A 20000-nucleotide genomic window follows, 5' to 3' on the forward strand; every position below is an offset into this window, starting at 1 on the left:
GGGTATTAGGGAGGAAGACAAATACTGTAATATCCAAGATGCAAGACAGCTCAATAGACAATGGAGTGGTCCAGTACGTGTAGAGGTGTTTGACGCTCTCTCTCTCTCTCTCTCTCTCTCTCTCTCTCTCTCTCTCTCTCTCTCTCTCTCTCTCTCATTAATGAGGAGCAGAAGTAAAGGGACAATATCAAAAGTATACAGAGATAATCAGCGCGAAGCATAATTCCACCCAAGTTGACAAACAGATCTATGGGGACCCCGACGCTCCCAATCGCCATCTTTATGGCGACCCTGAAACTACCAAATCCCATTTTACGATTAACGGTTACCCTATATCATAAAGTGCAAATGTCTATATATATATATATATATATATATATATATATATATATATATATATATATATATAATGTAGTTTATATGTGTGTGTATTCAGTTACGCTCAGTGGCAAGAGGTATAATTATTCAGTGTCTCCCCGTCCATTGGGTCCAGTGGAGAGGAAGTAATCATACCCTTGCGAGAGGGGTTGTAGTTAGGAAAGGGAGAAGAGTGGAAAGGGTTAAATCTGTGTTTGGGCGTATCTATCTATATATCTAAGTCATTTTTGACGGATCGCGTATAAATTTCCCTGCAATATGACGCAGATGCAAAACTTTTAATCTTAACGTATCTACTTAACTGAAACTATATTCTAGTCTTAAGGACACATTTGAAATGAATTAAGATTAAATTACCCTCCCTCTATTTAATACCTGCCTTCCTGTCGTACTTTTCTCCAAACTTCCTTTTCATTTTAAGTATATATAAAAATCTAGGGAACTTGTACTGCTTAGTTGAAGATTTACTTGGATGTTCGAACTATCCAGTTTTTTTCAAAATGATACGAAAAATGGATATAGATTTTATCTGCTTTGATGTGGTGTTCTCTTTGTCTTGATTAATCATACGTCGCTCAAGAGACAGTACCAATGCCATAGAGACTGGCCATATATACATATCATCAGCATTCAAGCCCACTCTTCAACCACACTAGAACCAGGGAGGGCGATGCAATGGCTGTTGATGTCTCGGCAGGTCGACCTATAGGATCCCCAACAACCACCCCTCCCCCCATACTTAGTTCACAAGGATGGTGAGGTTACTTTACTTACTTTTACTTTTAGGGGTTTATTTCTCGCCCTCCATCAGACACTAAAAGTCTGTTCAGGCGGGCCTTGGTGTGTGAAAAATAATTTTTTTCCAGTTAATATTTTGCTCTGTATCTTATCAGTTATTTCGCTAGCATTTGTATTCAGGCTTAATAGTTTTTCAGGTCACTATTATAACACTTTCTAAAAAGATAAGTCTTCAGGTTTTTCTTGAAAGCTGCCACATTTTTGCTATTCTTGACGTAAAGTGGAAGGTCGTTGAAGAATCTCGGTGCAGCATAACTAAACGTTCTTCCTCCTATTGTATTGCATGATTCACACTAATTTCGAATAGTCTAAATGGGTCATCAGCATGTCTAACTCTTACAGCAGAGCTAGTAGCTTGAGGGTAGGGGACCAAGCAATCACGAAGATATTTAGGCTTATCACTTGTAAGTGCTTTGTGAGTCAACAAGCAAATCTTAAATTCAATTCTAGCCTTAACAGGTAACCAATGTAGATCAATCAATGCAGGAGTTATTCTCTCCCGTAGTTTAATACCTTTAGCCGCCCAGTTTTGCACATTTTGAAGCTTTCTTAGTAGTGTATTGGGCAATTTATAGTACAGAGAATTGCACTAATCAAGCCTTGATATTACGTGACTCATCACTGAAATTTTTGTACTGCCCTCTGTTAAATATTTTCTAATAAATGATGTTTCTCAGGTGATAGTTACACACTTTCACTGTGTTCACTATTTGGTCCCTCATTGACGAATTACAATCTATCAGTACACCCAAATTTTTCACAACAGGCACTACTGGGATATTTGTCTCACACTTATCCTGTATAACTTACTTCAGCCGATTACATCTGTGTCGGCTCCAAACAGATATAACTAATTAGGTGACTAATTATCTTACCCTCATTGATTGTGACTAACGGACAACTGGTCCAAAAAGTCTCATTATGATCAAGTTAATAAAATTAAGGAAATCTCGATAAAGAATGAAACTAAACACAATACCTGTAGACTTTTTGGAACGAACTGTCGAACTGCTTGTCAATTAGGAAATTGACAGTTGGTCACATGGTCCTCTTCCCCTCCCCACCAATGGTGGAGGGGGGGTCTCTCCACCAACTGGTTACTGGGCCATTCTTTGATCATCTGTTGTCACAGAAGCACGTTTGCGCTGTCGCTCCAACATTCTGATATAATTGAATTTATTTAGAATTCCTTTTGGTTTTTGTTAAAGACCACACCTTGGATTTGACGTCTTCAAATGGTTTTGGATCCTTTGATGGTGTTAATGAACTATGAGTATGCCATCTGACTCTGAGACTCGACGCTCCTGCACTAATTATTCGACTAGGATCAGTAGAAAGTTTGCCTTTGATACTATTCTCTTTGTCAGTCATGTAGGGGTATTAAATGTGACATTAATGTTACTTGTAACATGTAAGGGTTGGTCTAAAGAAGACCGTAAGTTATATGTCAAGCATATGGACTCTCTAGCCAAGAAACGTAGTAGTTATAAGTCGAGTAAGACCACGAAGAGTGGTCTACCAGAGGACGAGGTTAGATCTTCACCTTCCCAGGAGATTAGTTCAGCCTTAGGGGAGGTGGTAGAACCTCCGAAGGACAATGTCCCAGGAGGAGGGATAAATAGTTTTAACTCCTCGGTAGATGTTACCCGGTCCGTTTCTCCTGCTACAACGGTTACCACCGACAGTTCTTATGCTATTATAAGTTATGAGAAAGTGCTAGCTATTTGGGAGGCTAAGTTCTCAAAGGTGAGTAAGGACATTTCCTCTTTCGTGAATTACTTTAATACTTTGAAGTTCCTGTATTACCTTCTAGCTTTGCACCTGCCCTTGGTACGCCAGTCGCTGAAGCGAGCGGACACCGTGAGGTGATCCCCTCCCCAAAGCAGGACAGGTCGCAGGTCCAGTTCGCCATCACCCCTGATGGGTGTATGAGCAACTTGGACGAAGAAACCCCATCGCTACTTCATTCTCTCCCTCGTCAGCGAGGGAGCACCCCTACACCGTCGCAGGTTCCTTTATCTTCAGACCCAGGGAGGTCAAGATTTTGTTCTCCTGCGTCTTCGCAGGACAATGAACCTTCAGACCCCGGGAAGTCTTCTCTGCATTCCAGTCGCAGGAAATATTCTTCTAGGAGCTCATCTCACAATATGAGGCATACCTCTCAGCAGTCCACCTCAAGCATGTCTCCCAAGGGTAGATCCACATCGAGACCCTGTCACAAAGAACTATCTCATCACTCTTCAAGCCGCATACCCGGACTTGAGCCCTCGGGTCCTCAAGGGACTCTTAGTGTTTCCTCTGACTGAAGATCCAGAAGCCAGTCTTCAAGGAGAAGCAACTGGAGTTGGTCCCATCATTCCCCAGACCACCTTTCTCCATTTTCCAGGACTCACTGGGAGGACAAGAGACCTAGCCATTCATCTGTTAGATCCCACAATAGATCTCCTTCGACTTCTCCTGCGAGATCCTGCAGGTTCTCCAAAGATTCTCGTCATTCTTTATCCAGTAGTACTGGGAGACGTCACTCCCGAGGCCATTCCCCTTCCAGGAGTAGACATCTTTCATCTACCAGAAGCCCCAGATCTTCACAACGTTCTCATCCGAGGACCCGGTATGATCACAGGTCTCCTTCTACAGGATCCTCATCCAACGATGGAGATGCAGAATTCTCCAGGAAACCTTAGGCGGCAGCGGTGAAATTTAGTTTTTCAGGACGCCGAGATGGATGACATAGCTCTTGACACTTTTAATCCCTAATTCTTCAGGGAATTGATGAGTCTTTCTGAGAATGCCTTCCCAGAGAGTGTTCGGCAAGTGAAGGAGGTTTTGGCTTCCTCTATGCCCCCCAAAATTGCTTTGTTCAGGGTCTGGAGCAGCAGTAGTTTGACAGATTACCCAAATGGACCCCATCAGAACCCTTACAATTAGCTCACCGGGGAATCGGGAAACGAGCAAAGGAAAGATCTCAGGCCGGACGCATCCCATACCACACCATTGCTCTAGGCCAGACCAAGAGATACGTGCAGCTGGAAGAAGATTCTTATGGTCCAGCTCCCACACCTCTCAACCCCTCCTTTGAGGATGTGTTACCCTCATGAGTGAAAGGGGAACGTGCCATTGTTGGTATTACAGTAGAAGAGTGAAAGAGACTGGAAGCCTCCGTTAGAAGAATACAGGAGGTTGGGAACATGCTGGCCTGGCTGTGGTATGTATTGACAGCTTTTCTGAAGGATCCTTCTTTATTCACAACGCACCGACCCCTCTATCTACAAAGAGCCAGGTCTATTGGATGCTGCCTTGAGGACCAGATGAAGGAGGCTACTTACCACGAGGCTTACCTGACTGGTAAAAGAAGGGACCATTATCTCAGTAAAAAACCCTGCTTCTCTCTCCATACATCATAAAGACGTACTGATGGAATCCCAGATGTTTGGACATCACCTTTTTGAATCTGCAATTATGGAGGATGTTCTCTCTCGGGCCCAACTGTCTTCCAAGATGTGGAAGGAAGATATTCTAAATGATTTGTTAAAGAAATCGCTTTCATTTAAGCCTCAAAAGAAACAGTTCTACCCTCAGAGGGATTCTGGCAAACGCCCTATTCTTCAGCAAGGAGGGCGAGGAAATGATAATTGATTTGGGAAGAAGCAGAAGTCTACAGCTGCTGCTTCTTTAAACTTCCAAGCAAGGAAGCAGGACAAGAAGAAGGACTTAAGGTCCTCACAGAACCCTGTCCCAAAGGGTTTTCAGAAATAGAGGCCAGTTCCTTCACACGAACACGTACAAGTGGGTTGCTGCTTACATCATCATTGGCAGGCTTGGGAGGCCCTGAATTCGGACCCTTGAGTGACCATCGTACTAAGGGAAAGGCACAGGATACCTCTCAAGTCTCGACCACCCTTGACTAGTCATTCACCACCATCCATCAGTTACTCCGGCAGGTCCGTAAAGCAACAAGCGCTCAGGGAGGAGATGCTACAGCTGAAGTACAAGGGGGCCATTGAGCCAGCCCCACCCAACTCTTGGAGTTTTCACAGCCACATGTTTATGGTGACGAAAGCCTCAGGAGGTTGGAGACCCATCATCGATCTCTCTCCTCAACTCCTTCATAGAGATTACGAAGTTCGAGATGGAGACTCTGAAGACGGTTCTACTAGCTATAAGAGAAGGGGATTGGTTCTTTACCATCGACCTCCAGGATTTTTATCTCCAAGTCCCAATTCATCAGAACTCTGGCCATCTTCTGCGCTTCCGCTGGGGAGAGGAGACTTGGCAGTTCAAGTGTCTGCTTCGGACTGGCAACGGCTCCTCAGGTCTTCACCAGTATCATGGCTCCAATTGCAGCCAAACTCCACTGAATGGGGATTCGGATGTGCTGCTATCTGGACGACTGGCTCTTCCTATCTCCTTCCCTTCAGGATGCTGTTCATGTGAAGAAGTTGGTCTTGGATCTTTGCAAGACACTTGGAATAAAGATAAACCTCAAAAAATCTTCTCTCACGCCATCTCAACAGAAGACTTATTTGGGAATGAAGATTGTATCTCCTCTTTTAAGGGTCTTCCCATTTCAAGAGAGGAAAGACAACCTCAGGAGAATTATAGAGGAGTTCTTGTTACATCCAACCCCAAGAGTCTCTATGGATAAGCCTTCTAGGCCACCTTGCTTCTCTCACGTTACTAGTTCCAACGGAAGACCCCGTATGAAGGATCTTCAATTCACATTGAGACAACATTGGGACTGGAGGGACAACACCAAACAAATTCAGTGGACAGCACGCAGTCAGGAGGATCTTCTTTGGTGGTCCCAGGAGGTACACTTGAATGCAGGACTATCACTCAGTCCTCAAACCTATGCTTGTTCTCCATACAGACGCTTCAGACATAGGGTGGGGAGCTTCTCTAGAGCAGGAGAGCATTGCTCATTTATGGACTCCTTCCCAGAGCTCCAGGTCCATAAACTGGAGAGGACTCAAGGCAATCAGGGAGGCTCTTCTCCACTTCACTCCTCTGTGTACATCCGAAGTACTCGCAGTGTATGCAGACAACTCCACCGCGATCTCCTATTTGAAGAAGGAACGGATAACAAAGTCCCAACCTCTCGACCTTCTTGCTCAGGAGATCCTACAGTGGGCAGAGGATCACAATGTTATTCTCCGACCCAAATTCATTCCAGGGAAGGAGAATTTCATTGCGGACACTCTGAGCAGGGGAGACCAGGTGATAGGTCCCGAATGGACCCTTTGTCAGGTAGTAGTAGATCGCCTTGTTCACCTTTGGCCAGCAAACATAGACCTGTTTGCAACTGCTTTAAATTTCCGACTTTCGGCATATTTCAGCCCTCAGAAAGATCCTCAATCTGCAGGGGTCGACGCTATGCTTCAAGACTGGAGGAACCTACAGACTTACGCCTTTCCACCATTAGGGATGATAGACCAGGTCTTACACAAATTTCAGTCATCACAGAGGTGCACAATGACCCTGGTAGCCCTGTTCTGGCCTCAGAAGGAATGGTTTGCAAGACTCCTAAAACTCTCTATAGTCATTCCAAGGAGGTTGCCTGTCACGTACGACCTCTTACGCCAACCACACTTTTACAGGTTCCACCTTCGACCGTCCTTGTTACATCTAACTGCCTGGAGACTGTCAAGCGTATCGCTAGAGCAAGAGGAGTAGCTTCAGCAATGGCTGAACAGCTCACCAAGGCACGAAGACACACTAGCAGAAGACACACTACCAATCTAAACTACCAGCGTTAGTGGGTAGTATATAGAGGTTGGTGTAAGAGGAACCGCCACACTTCGTCTAGACCTACATTTCCAAAGATTGTGGATTTCCTCCTCTATCTACAGAAGGAGAGAAAGCTTTCAGTGTCAGCCGTTGAAGCTTATAAGTCGGCAGTAGCCTCTGTGTTTAGGCTGTCTTTTGGTGAGGTTTTTGAGGACCCTATTCTCTCTGACCTGATCAGATCTTTTGAGATTGAGGTTCCCAAGATTTCCATTAGTCCTCCCAAGGGGGACTTGAATGTGGTTCTCAAGCTTCTAGCAGGGACTCCCTTTGAACCTCCCGGGTTAGCTTTTCTACAAGACTTGACTACCAAGACTCTCTTCTTGGTTACTTAAGCTACAGCAAAGAGACTGGAAGAGATACAAGCCATCTCTGCTTCTGTAGGTACAATAGGAAAGGACATGGCCCTTACGTACCTTCCAGAATTCAGAGGCAAGACAGAATCAGAGTCCAACCCTCTTCTCAGAGAATTTCTTCTTCTTTAAGTGAAACATTTGGGCATCTAGAGGAGGAGAGACTGTACTGCCCAGTGAGAGCTTTGTGCTATTATCTACCCAGAACCAAGGCTATCCCTCACAGACCCCGGGCTCTCTTCGTCTCCCCTAAACTACAGTCAAAGGCCATGATGAAAAATGCTGTTTCTTTCTTTATCAGGAGACTCATAGCAAAGGCCTCTCCCCAATATTTATCAGACAGTGCGTCCAAGAAGGAAAGAGGTACCCACAGTCTGAGGGGTTATTCCACGTTTCTTTCTTTTTGGAAGAACACTTCATTGAAGTCAGTCCTGAACGCTGCTTTATGGAAAGGGAATACAGTTTTTGCTTCCCACTACCTCAAGGATGTGGAGTTGGTGTATGATAACACACGATCTCTCGGTCCAATTGTTGCAGCTGGAGAAATTGTTGGTTATCATCTACTTGGCCTTCTACCCTAAATACTTAGCGTATGTAAGGAAGAATGCAAGGTATGAATGAGATGGGATATGAATTAAGGCTCGCTCCGTGCAAATGAAAACCTAGCCTAGGCAAGTTGTATAAGTGCATGAGAGGAAGTAAGGTAGTGACGGGCCTACACCTACCTTACTTCAGAGACATATGACTAGACTAACGGACTTAACAGACGTATGCAAGTTGTTGATACAAGGATAGGAACTTAGTTTAAAATAGGATAGTCAGTCGACAATAAAAAAAAAAAAAAAAAAAAAAAAAAAAAGTCTTGGATAATTAATATAAAGATGCTGAACAATATCTATGCTTTAAAGGACGAACACATAAGAAATATCAAGAGGATGAAAATCAGTGAAAAACATTGTGAACATGAGCCCACTACTGTAGTTGAGCACCACAGCAGGGGGTTGGGCTTGCCCAGCTGACGTTCTGGTGAGCATCTATTCTGATGAAAGTGGAACTGAAACTAGACACCTGTAACAGTGATGTTTCTACGGGGTTGAGAACACCCATAAAAATCTACCGCTCTACAGCAACGGAATCTTCAAGTATTGGTTTTGCTTGAACTACAGTATATATTGAAGAATAAAACTTTAAGAATACTGTTCGTTTTTGGTTATAGAGGCTTGTTCCCCATGAAGGTTAGCTTCTTTCGCGCAATAACTGTAATAATAACTGAAATTAGTCTTTACCAACTTACAAATTGCTTCCATAGTTTTATATGTTAAGAATGTGAAGTGCTTTCTAGATTTCCTCTTTGAGAGAGATGAGGAAAAATTGAGTTTATATTTTCAATATCAGTGCAATTAAGTCTTATCTTCGAATTGTTCAATATATTTAACATTATATATAGAAATTTTCAGGCAGAACAAGTAAGAATCTAATTTTTTATCTTTAATTGCCAAATAGCATGTAAACGATAAGTGTTGATTATATTTATTAGCATCTAACATATTTTATCATGCTACAGGTTAAGCAGAAGGTATAATAATTGCAGTAATGTTATAATGATAATATTCTTTTTATGATTAGCCACTCGTAAGAAGTTTGATCAGCATGATAAATTCACGAGTTCCATAACGTTTGTTGAATTATCTTATCAGAGAAAACTCCAATAACGATTTCTGACGCGCTTACTTAAAGAAAAAGTAGTTTTATCTTTAAAAGAGGAATAAATCTGATTCGACATTTAATGGTTTAAAGGCCGTTCATGAATAGCAGGGACAGGGGATAGTGACATTGCCCTATCGAGCAGGACAATGCCATAGAGACTAACCATTTATACTTAAGATCAGCGCGCAAACGACCTCTCCACCCAAGCTAGGACCAAGGAGGGCCAGGTAATGGCTGCTGATGACTCAGCAGATAGACCTATAGGCTTCCCCAAACCGACCATCTTAGCTCACAAGGATGGTGAGGTTGCAGCGACAAAAGAAACTAAAGGGTTTGAGCGGGACTCCAACCCCAGTCTGGCGTTCACCGGTCAGGGACTTTATCACATCGGCCAGCACATCATTTCCAGTGGTTTTAATGCATCTATTAGGAATTACCGTTACTGGAACATCTAGCCCTTCCCATTGGCTTCGGAAATTCAATTTATCAAATAGTTACAAAATTATCCAGTATAAAGTATAAAAAAATAGTTACAATAAAAACCCGCAGTTTCCCATATCATTACTTCAATATCATCATCCAATACAAACATCGCATGCGGAACCATCGCCAAAAAAAATCAATATTTCAAGAAGTTCGATTCGTAAGCACCAATATGTCAGGTTTACTACAGATACCTTAGATTTAGCGTCGCTTTGAGCAAGGCGAGTCGATAAACCAGTCCCGTCCTGTTGGCGTGGCGTGAGATCAGGAAGTAAATCTGAAGGACTTCTCCCAAGTTGCACTTTATGACCTTATAAAGAACGACGCCGCTCCATGAATCATGGTCCGGGCTACGGATTTGCCACCTGAAGTGAGTCGCGGGATTTGTAGGATAGGGCCAGAGGTGGGTCGTTTCCCGTGGAGTTAGAGGAGCTCTGTCGATAGGCTATATATTATTATTATTATTATTATTATTATTATTATTATTATTACTATCATCATCATCATTACCATTATTATCATTATTATTATTATTATTATTATTATTATTATCATCATCATCATTATGAATATTATCATTATCATCTATTATTATTATTATTATTATTATTATTATTACTACTATCATCATCATCATTATCATTATTATTATTAAATCAGGATGCTATAAGCCCAAGGGTTCCGATGGGGAAAAACAGTCGTAGCTAGACCTCTATAAAGGGATTCAGGAACCATAGATCTACATTCAGGAGATGGAATTGATGTGAAGAGAGTAGCATCATCTGCATATGCAACAAGCTTGTTTTCTAGGACAAAGCACACAGTATCATGCATAAGTAGTAGGAAAAGTGATTGGTTGAGAACGCTACCCTTAGGAACAGATATTATTATTATTATTACTCATTGCTAAGCTAGAACCCCAATTAGAAAAAAAGAATGCTATAAACCCAAGGGCTCCAATTGGGAAAAATAGCCCAGTGAGGAAAGGAAATAAGAAAATAAATAAAATGAAAGAGAAGTAATGAGCAATTAAATTGAATTATTTTAAGAACAGTAACATTTAAATAGATCTTTCATATATAATCTATAAAAAGAGACATATTGGCCTGTCAAAAAAAAAAAAAAAAAAAAAAAACCGCTGCAAGTTTAAAATTTAGTGGTGTATCTCCAGGTTTTCTTGAGGGGTGCAAGTAATGTTTATAATTTTATTCATTTACTTTACTGTTAATTATGGTTTGTCAAATTTTAACTAGGGACTAACACTGTATTGAAAGATTCACAATACTTCGATATTTTCTTCTGTTTTAGCTTTACTGTTACACATGCAATGCAAAATCCAACAAGACATCTAGAACTTTAATGGAAGTTACTGTCTTATCTAATTTGGTAATACATATCGGAGAACTATTTAAATTACTCTTATATAATATTTGCATTATAATACCATTCACAACTAATAAAATTTGGCTCTATGTATTAGAGCATTCTCAAGTATCCAAAATCACCAAATATCTTATAATTTTGCATATCATTACAAATATTCCACGAACTAGTTAGCTTTTTCTTTTCTGGTGAAACGCATTTGTTCTTATTAGGTTTGATAAAGTTTTACAGTTAAATGATACAAGTCTCCTTTCAGATGGTGACGGGAGTAGTGGGCGTGGTTAACGTGCTGCTGTGGGGGATATTTGGCTTGGTTGCAGACGTTGAGTGCTCATGGGCATGGGAATGGGACAGGGATAATTATTCTCCCATCAACAGGTAAGTTTGTCTGTTATCGAGGCTCAGTCATGAATTGCATAAAGATAAGATGATATTTCTACTCTAAAGACATTCTTAATGCATTTGGTGTAAAATGGGTTGTGACAAACTCCTATAATTCATATCAAAGTTTGTTGGGAGATTTCAAAACTCCGATTATGTCTATAATCTACATAATTACTGATTTTAGTACCTTGGCATAAATCTTTTGAAGGAAAACTACGTAAGAATATCACCATTGGTGAACTTAAAAATCCTCCATGTCATTCCAAGCACTTTTTAGAGAATCTTCTTTTATAATTTCATTTGCCTAATTACAAATGAATATGTTTGCATATGAGTACAGAGGTTAGTATCAAGCGGTTCCACGTTTTTATTCACGTATCTTCTGAGTTCTAATGATATACAATTTAAAAAAGAAAAAAGTTTCGAAAAGTAAACTAAAGGAAAAATAATAATCCAATAGTCAGCTGTCGAAAGGTAATCCAGAAAAGATATTCCGGGAACAAAAAATAATTTGGACATAAACTGGAACCACATATTTAAGGCTCAGAACTATAGGAACGGTAAACTTACTAAAAACATACAAAACTGATTACAAATTTCTGTCTATAAAAGCGCAAGTTTAATTTAGGTCAGGGGCTTAACTTTGAAATACTACAACTGATTCTATGATAGTTATTTTAAACGAATCGCTCCATGGAACTACAACCTTTACTTCTTTCCAGTTCATAGGCAGATCAAGATCTCTCGGATGTACAAATATACATTTCGAAATTTGGCTCGTTCTTACAGAATATTTAAATACTTTTTCAATGCTCAAGATTTTCCCGTTAGCAGTTATATTTTTGTCAACGGTTTTTAACAGGAATTTCAAACATTTGAATTTAGCGTTACCAAAATCTTCAGATATCGCGGGGGAAAACTTTCATGTTCAAGATTCAAAATTCTACTGATCTCTCAAAATATTTCCAAATACAATAATCTGAAAATCTTGTTCATACTAAATTCCGGTTTAATATCCAGTGAGTAAAATATTGTTCTATTCAATGATAGAGCTACGAAACTCCTAAGGAATTAAGGTTTCGAGGCAATTGTGGCACGTTGCGACTAGGTCTTAGCAGAAGACGGGATGGACATAACTAGTTTATTCACGCGATATCACGAGCTTATTTACAAACGGTTGAGGATAACAATGGCATAAAAACTTTACCAACATGAAACATGCAATGGCAAGCTTAAACAGGTTTTTCTAATGTCAGTACGGGAGAGAGCGAGAGAAAGGGACAGAGAGAAAAAGAGAGGCAAACTACAAGCGGGTCATCTTGCAAGAGATATGCAGGTTTTAGGCAATTAATGTAGACCCAGTCACCTTTACCATGAATGTTAATTAAAAAAAAAAACCCTTTGGCTTGCAACGTATAACAAGGAGAGGGTGTCAGCAGTGGCTTGCAAGTATCAGTATGTACGAAGATATTGGTATTTAAATCTTTTGGTATGTGTTATTATACTAGGGGCTTGTAAATCTGGCAGCAGGGAGTAAATTTCCCCACAATGTGACGTAATAGCTGGAGATGTCGGAGGAGGTTGCAGACAGAAAAAAAAAAAAAGCAGGGACGACCAGTGGGTCAACATACACTATTTCAACTTCTGAGACATCCTGGAGATCCTTAGGAGAGGTCCTTGATCCAAGGAGAACCCAGGAAAGCCGAGTAAGCCAGTTGGAGTCATCGCAGCTGGACATCAGAGTAGCTTTGAAGGGTGTGATGAAAGTGTTCAACCAGTCCGTTGGCTATAGGGATGTAGGCGGTTGTTTGGTGTAAGTTAATGCCCAGGAGATTCGCTAATGCTATCCACTATCGAGAGGAGAAAGTGGTACCCCAGTCAAAAGTAATATGGTCAAGAATACAAAATCTTGCTATCCACACTTCGAGTAAGGTGAATGTACATGAGGCGGATGACGCAGTTTGCATGAGGATAGCTTCAGGTTAACGAGTGGAACTGTCAATTACTATAAACCTTGTGATATGGGTAGGGGGCCTACTACATCAACGTGAATGTGAGCAAAATGATGAGGTTGAAGAAAGGTTCCCACTCCTGAATCCGTGTATCAATTTACTTTCAAAGTTTGGCATGAAGTACAGGCACAGACCCAATCTTTAGCATCCTTAGTAATTCCATGTCAAATGAACTTAGTTGCTGTGCAGTAGATCGGTACGAGTGATATGAGACCACGTATGACATCAAACATCTAACAGCGCATGGGGGCAGGTACTCATGGGCGTGGCCTGCCAGTACCGACATCACAGAGGAGGGTGGCATTGGAGTCATCGAGGACGACATCTTCCCAAAGGAGGGATGTGCAGGATATCTAGCAAGCTTGGTACTCTAAATCTTTTCGTTGGGCTTCTGCCAAAGCATTGTAATCCAATCCCAGGTTAATGGCGGCCAATGTGTTTCTCGGCATGACATCGGCAAAAGGATCCCTTTTACCAGAGACGTGTTGAAGGTGCAGTTGTATTTAGCCATGGTGGAAAGATGTCAGTGTTCATTGGTGTACCAGGTGTCGGACTGTCAAGTGAAGCTGTGCACCAGGGGCATGTGGTCCATGTGTATGACGAAATGCGTACCCTTTAAAAAGTGTCGACAGAGATGGACAGCCAAATACATAGCCAGCAATTCGCCGTCGAAGGTAGATTAGCCAGATTCTGCCTTGGAAGGTTTTCTACTGAAGAAAGTCAATGGCCGTAGTGAGCCGTTGACCAGCTGCTCGAGTACTGTATTAATAGCGATGTCACTGGCGTCAGTGGGGAAAAGGAGCGGGGCATGTGGCACGGCAAAAGTAAGAGCAGCTGCAGTTGATAGGGTCTTCTTTGCGTTCCAGAAGGGCGCTTCCCGAAGGGGACCCCACTTCAGGTCTTTTGAATTGCCCTTAGAGGCAGCGGTGGCTGATAAGAACCAGTGATGATAGTTTATCCTGCCCAAGAATTCTTACAGTACTTTGATGGTCGACGGTGTGGGGAAGTTCTGAATAGCTGATACCTTCTCAGGGAGGGGTGGATGCCTTCAGGAGTGATGCAGTGCCCTAAGAATTATACTTCGTTGGCACCGAAGGTACACTTGTCGTACAGGACTACAAGGCTGTTATGTTGTAGGTGGTCAAGAACAATGCATAGGTGATGGAGGTGTTCCTCTTTGGGGGAAGAGAGCACAAGTGTGTCATTCACGTAACATACATAGATGGGGAGGTTCCCTAAGATGTCATCCATGAGGTTTTGAAAAGGGGTCCCATCATTACTTAGGCCAAAACAGGAGTACTTGAATGTGTATGTGTTGAATGGGCTAGTGATGTCGGTCTTGGCGATGTCTTCTAGGTCCATGAGCACCTAATAATACCCCTCAGGAGGTCGAGAGTGGAAAACACCTTCGCTTTGTGCAAGTAGGAAGTAACATCACCAATGTTGGAGAGGGTGTAGTGATCTGGTTCTTCTGCATTTTCAGATGCCTGTGATCCCCATAAGGGCACAAGGGGCCCTATTTCTTCAGGACGATGTGTACGGATGATGACCACGGGCTTGAGCCTTTTGAAAAAGGCCCATTTCTTCCATTTCAGCAAACGTTTTAGCAGCTGCCAAACGATCCAGGGCCAGACCCCTGTATTTGGCATACAGTAGGACTCCTGTTGTCTTGATATGGTGATAAATACCGTGCTTGGCAGGAACCCGTGGGCGTTCGGAGAAGTTCGGGCAGAAGAGGGGCATATGTACCCGCGGAGTGTGAGATCGGAGGGGGCGGGTTGAAGAGGTGTCTACGAGTATGAGTGAGTTGACTAAATGATGTGCCACATCAACCAGGATGTGGAGGTGGCAAGGAAATCCGCACTGGTTATTGGCAATGTTACGTCAGTAACAAGAAACTTCCAATGGTATTTGGCACTCCAAAATGATAGTGAGTGTCTCATACCCGTGGGTGGGAACCTCATATCCATTGGCGACTACCAGGCAGACGTCGGCATGCTTAGAATGACTACGCGTGTCCTGTCCTGGAGAGCGACATTGGTAGAAGGAATGGCAAGCACCAGTGTCTACCAAAAACTGCACATCAGTACCTCCATCATATAAAATGAAAAGATTACTGACAAGGGAGGCTACTGTCACAAGCAGTGCCCTACTAACAAGTTTTTTGGCCACTGACAACAGTACACACATTTCTTAGCTGCAGCCCGAATCTGATGGGGTAGTTGCATAACTGTGGCCAAGGGGCCCCATTGAATGGCTCTAGAGATTGTTGTTTTGAGCTAAGGACATCATAGGTGGGTACTGGTTGGCTTTGTTGCCGCTCTAGCATGTCACGGGGTAGGCGTTTGTGTCCTACCACATTTACATCAGCTTTGGCCGGTGTTAAATAGTTGTCCTCTTCGACAGGAGTGAAGGCATTGATGGAGGTCTTGAAGGTGGTGAAGTGGCTGTCCATAAAGGTGTCAACTTTGGTCATCAGGTCCTTCATAGGCAAGGGCTCAGAGTAGGTTCACTGGTCATTTTCCTGAGGGCAAGCGAATCCTTTTGGTCCCCCAACAGTTGTTGAGAGATCTAAAAAAACCTAGGCTATACGGGTGGCTAGTGATGGTGAGTACTGCTCCAGGAGGTATGTTTTGAGGACATCATACTTTATTGGGGTGTCCCCGTGGTCGCAAAGCCAATAGAAAGTTTCTGGGAAAGTGTTCTCGCCGAGGACTCCCCAGACATACTTACGAAGAAATAAATTATCGGATGGAAACAAATAATAGACCCAAGAGACTCAACCCGGACTTACATACTTTTAGGGAAGAGCAAGAACAAAAAAAAAAAATATATATATATATAGACTGAAATTTGCTGAAAAGAAGGAATTGCAGATTTGGCAAAAGATGCTACTACAAGCATCCAAAGATATGCCATAATTATGAAATATATGGTAAATGTGCGTATTTAGACGGATATGGAGACGGACGCAGAGATCTCCATCCAAAAATATGCAAAACCCTAAAAGAAGGAAAAGGATGCAAATTCAACAAAAAATGTAGATATATGCATCCTGCAACCATGAATGAAAGTAAGAAAACTCAGCAAACAGAAAAGAAAAATTAAAGCAAAAGTGAAACAAAAAAAAGAAACAAAAAAACAAGCCGAGTATATACCGCGCTATGCACAAAAGGCCCCAAGATATGATGCCTTTCATCCCAAATATGCACAAGTAGAGCCCAACTACAAAGATTGCATCAATAATGCCAGGGGTTGGTGCAGATATGGGGATAATTGCAGGTATACACACAAATAAATATGAAGGCGAAAGAGCAAATATAATAGAAAAGTTGGATTTTTTAATGGCAGAATTCCTGGAAAGGAAGAGAAGAACATCATATCAGAACAGGAAGGAAGCATGGGAAAATCCATATTATTACCAATATTAAATAATGGCGATGAAACACAAACCATAATAGTGATGAATGCACAGGGTTTAGTTAAGAGTAACTCTAAAAGGAAAATAGAGTTCTTAGAAGAACTAACCCAAATTGAAAAAATAGATATACTAAATATAAGTGAAACTTAGTATTCCCAAGAGACTGGCAGTGATGACCAGATAAAGGGTTTCCAAACATATAGATCAGACAGAACAAATAGGAATCAAGGGGGAACCACAATATAAGGAAGAGACATAAATCAAGGAAAAGTCTGTGAAAAATACAGCAACGCAGAATGTGAATTGATTGCGGTAAAATTTGAATTTGAAAAACTAGTGAATATTGTAGTTTACAGACCCCCAATTACTAAGGCGTTTGACATAATAATAGAAAAATTAGATGATATATGCAGAAACCATAAAGACTGGAATATACTCCTATCCAGAGATTTTAACTTTCCTTTCGTGGATTGGAAAGAACGGATAGAAGAAAGTGGTTGTATATATACATCTAAAAAAGAGAGTAATAGTAGCGCAGAAGATAAGGAGCAATTTGAAAAGCTTCAAGATATGCTATTAGAACATAATATGCAACAAATAAACCACATTCCAACAAGAAAGGAAAATGTCCTAGATTTAGTATTTGTGAATGAGGTGAATTATGTTAAAGAAATAAGTGTATAACACGGGAATTTCAGACCACATTGTCATAGAATTAATAGTCCTTTCCAAAGCAAGTGATCGCAGAGATAATCAAAGCACAAAAAGATGGGAAGGATATGGAAAATATAATTTTTATAGTAAGAATATAAAATGGTCAGAAATAAATGAAGAACTGAATAAAGAATGGAAAAATGTATTCGTAAGTGATAATATACAGGTAAATACAGACATACTGTACAAAATACTGTAGAAAATTGTTGAAAAATATGTACCGAAAAAAAAAACTATAAACAACAGACATGCATACCAAGAGACAGAAGGATCTTATTTCAAAAAATTAGAAAGTGGAAGAAAAATCTTGCAAAAAAAAAAAAAAAAAATGTGTGGAAAATGATAGAAATAAAAAGTAGGATAGAAAATGCAGAACAAACGATTATACAATCGAAAGAAAATGAAAAAAAGGACTTAGAAGAAAGAACACTTCAAAATATAAAAAAAAACACCTAAAGTACTTTACTCCTATGCAAAAAAGATGAATAAAGGGAGATTAGAAATAGGCCCTCTAAGAATTGAAGGACGGTTAACGAATAAAAAAAGGAAATATGCATCATATTAGCAGAAAAATATGAGAGTGAGTTCACGCCAAGAATTGCGAATGAGAATAATGAAACAGAAATGAGAGAAGAAAATGTTGAATATCTAACGGATACAGATATTAATGAAGCAGATATTGTCAAGGCTATAAGCGAAATTAAAAATGGATCGGCAGCCGATTTTGTCAAAAAAAAAAACTGCACATACACACTCGCGAAGCCGCTTGCAATACTGCTAAGACAAAGTGTAGATATGAGCGAGATATATGGTAAACATAAATTAGCTTATATAACCCCTATCTTCAAAAGTGGATCAAGACTAGAGGCAAGCAATTACAGACCTGTTAGTCTAACATCACATGTTATGAAAGAGTATGAGAGGGTAATAAAAAAGAAAATAATGAACCATTTGGTTAAAAATAATTTGTTTAATATAGGTCAACACTGTTTTGTGCCCAGAAAAATTACACAAACCCAACTGATAGCAAACTATGAAAACATATACAAAAATATAATAAATGAAAAAGACACAAATGTGATCTATCTAGATTTTGCAAAAGCCTTTGACAAGGTAGACCATAATATATTAGAGAAAAAAATGAGAAAGCATATATTGTGGGAAAGATAGGAAAATGGGTAAAAGGATTCCTGCAAAACAGAAATCAGATAGTGGTTGCAAATGACAAGAAATCAGATGAAGATCAGGTAATGTCTGGTGTGCCACAGGGTACGGTATTAGCTGCACTGCTGTTTGTTATCATGATCTCAGACACAGACTGTGATGTTAAAAACTCTGTAGTGAGAAGTTTCGCCAATGACACAAGAATAAGTAGAGAAATTACTTGTGATGAAGATAGGAACTCACTACAAAGAGATCTAAACAAAATATATGAATGGGCGGAGATAAATAGGATGGTATTTAACTTCGATAAATTCGAATCAATAAATTATGGAAACAGAGAAGGAATGGTATATGCATACAAGGAACCTAATAATGAGACAATCACAAACAAGGAAGCAATTAAAGACCTTGGTGTAATGTTAAATAGGAATATGTTATGCAACGACCAAATAGCAACACTGTAGGCTAAATGTAAAGCAAAAATGGGAATGTTATTCAGACACTTTAAAACAAGAAAAGCTGAACACATGATTATGCTTTACAAAACTTATGTACGTAGTACACTCGAGTACTGCAATGTGATACGGTACCCACACTACCAAAAGGATATTGCACAAATAGAGAGTGTACAAAGGTCCTATACTGCTAGAATAGAAGTAGTTAAGGACCTTGACTACTGGGAAAGACTGCAATTTTTAAAACTATACAGTCTAGAAAGGAGAAGAGAACGCTACATGATAATACAAGCATGGAAACAAATAGAAGGAATTACTGAAAACATCATGGAGCTAAAAATATCAGAAAGAGCAAGCCGAGGTAGATTAATAGTGCCAAAAACTATACCAGGAAAACTAAGGAAGGCGCACAGGACATTAATCCACTACGCAGCAGCATCAATAATGCAGCAACTATTTAATGTGCTGCCAGCTCATCTAAAACATATCAAGAGTAAGCGTAGATGTGTTTAAGAATAAGCTCGATAAATACCTAAGATGCATCCCAGACCATCCAAGACTGGAAGATGCAAAATACACCAGAAGATGCATTAGCAACTCTCTGGTGGATATACGAGGTGCCTCACACTGAGGGACCTGGGGGAACCCAAACATAGAATAAGGAATCATCACGAGGACAGTCTGATTTGCTGCTTCATAAGTCATGCCCTTAATGCAAAACTGAAATTCGGTGCACTGAAACCAGGCAAACGCCTCTCTACTGGCAAAGGGCGGCAGTTTCATTGATGCAGTGTGGATAGAAGAGTCAGATTCGGTGGGCAGCTTCGTGTAAGGTGCAGCGGTGAGCTGGAATACGGTGGGCAGCTGGTCACTCCATGGTCACCAATGTGGCAAGTTGCAACTAGGTCTTAACAGAAAAACTGGCTGGACATGACTGGTTTATTCACGTGACATCACAACCTTT

At 40.8% G+C, this 20000-nt stretch overlaps 1 protein-coding gene across 4 annotated transcripts in view; it reads left to right on the plus strand.

Moving 5' to 3' along the window:
• LOC137628107 (uncharacterized) overlaps window positions 1-20000 on the plus strand; it is a 134675-nt gene that overhangs the window by 83623 nt on the left and 31052 nt on the right. For all 4 annotated transcript variants that reach the window (XM_068359401.1, XM_068359400.1, XM_068359402.1 and 1 more), the window contains exon 2: window positions 11143-11264. In XM_068359401.1, the coding sequence (XP_068215502.1) occupies window positions 11143-11264 (122 nt within the window). The remainder of the gene's footprint in view (window positions 1-11142; window positions 11265-20000) is intronic.

The sequence above is a fragment of the Palaemon carinicauda genome, chromosome 2 (assembly GCF_036898095.1).
Source record: "Palaemon carinicauda isolate YSFRI2023 chromosome 2, ASM3689809v2, whole genome shotgun sequence".
In the NCBI taxonomy this organism is placed as follows: Eukaryota; Metazoa; Arthropoda; class Malacostraca; order Decapoda; family Palaemonidae; genus Palaemon; species Palaemon carinicauda.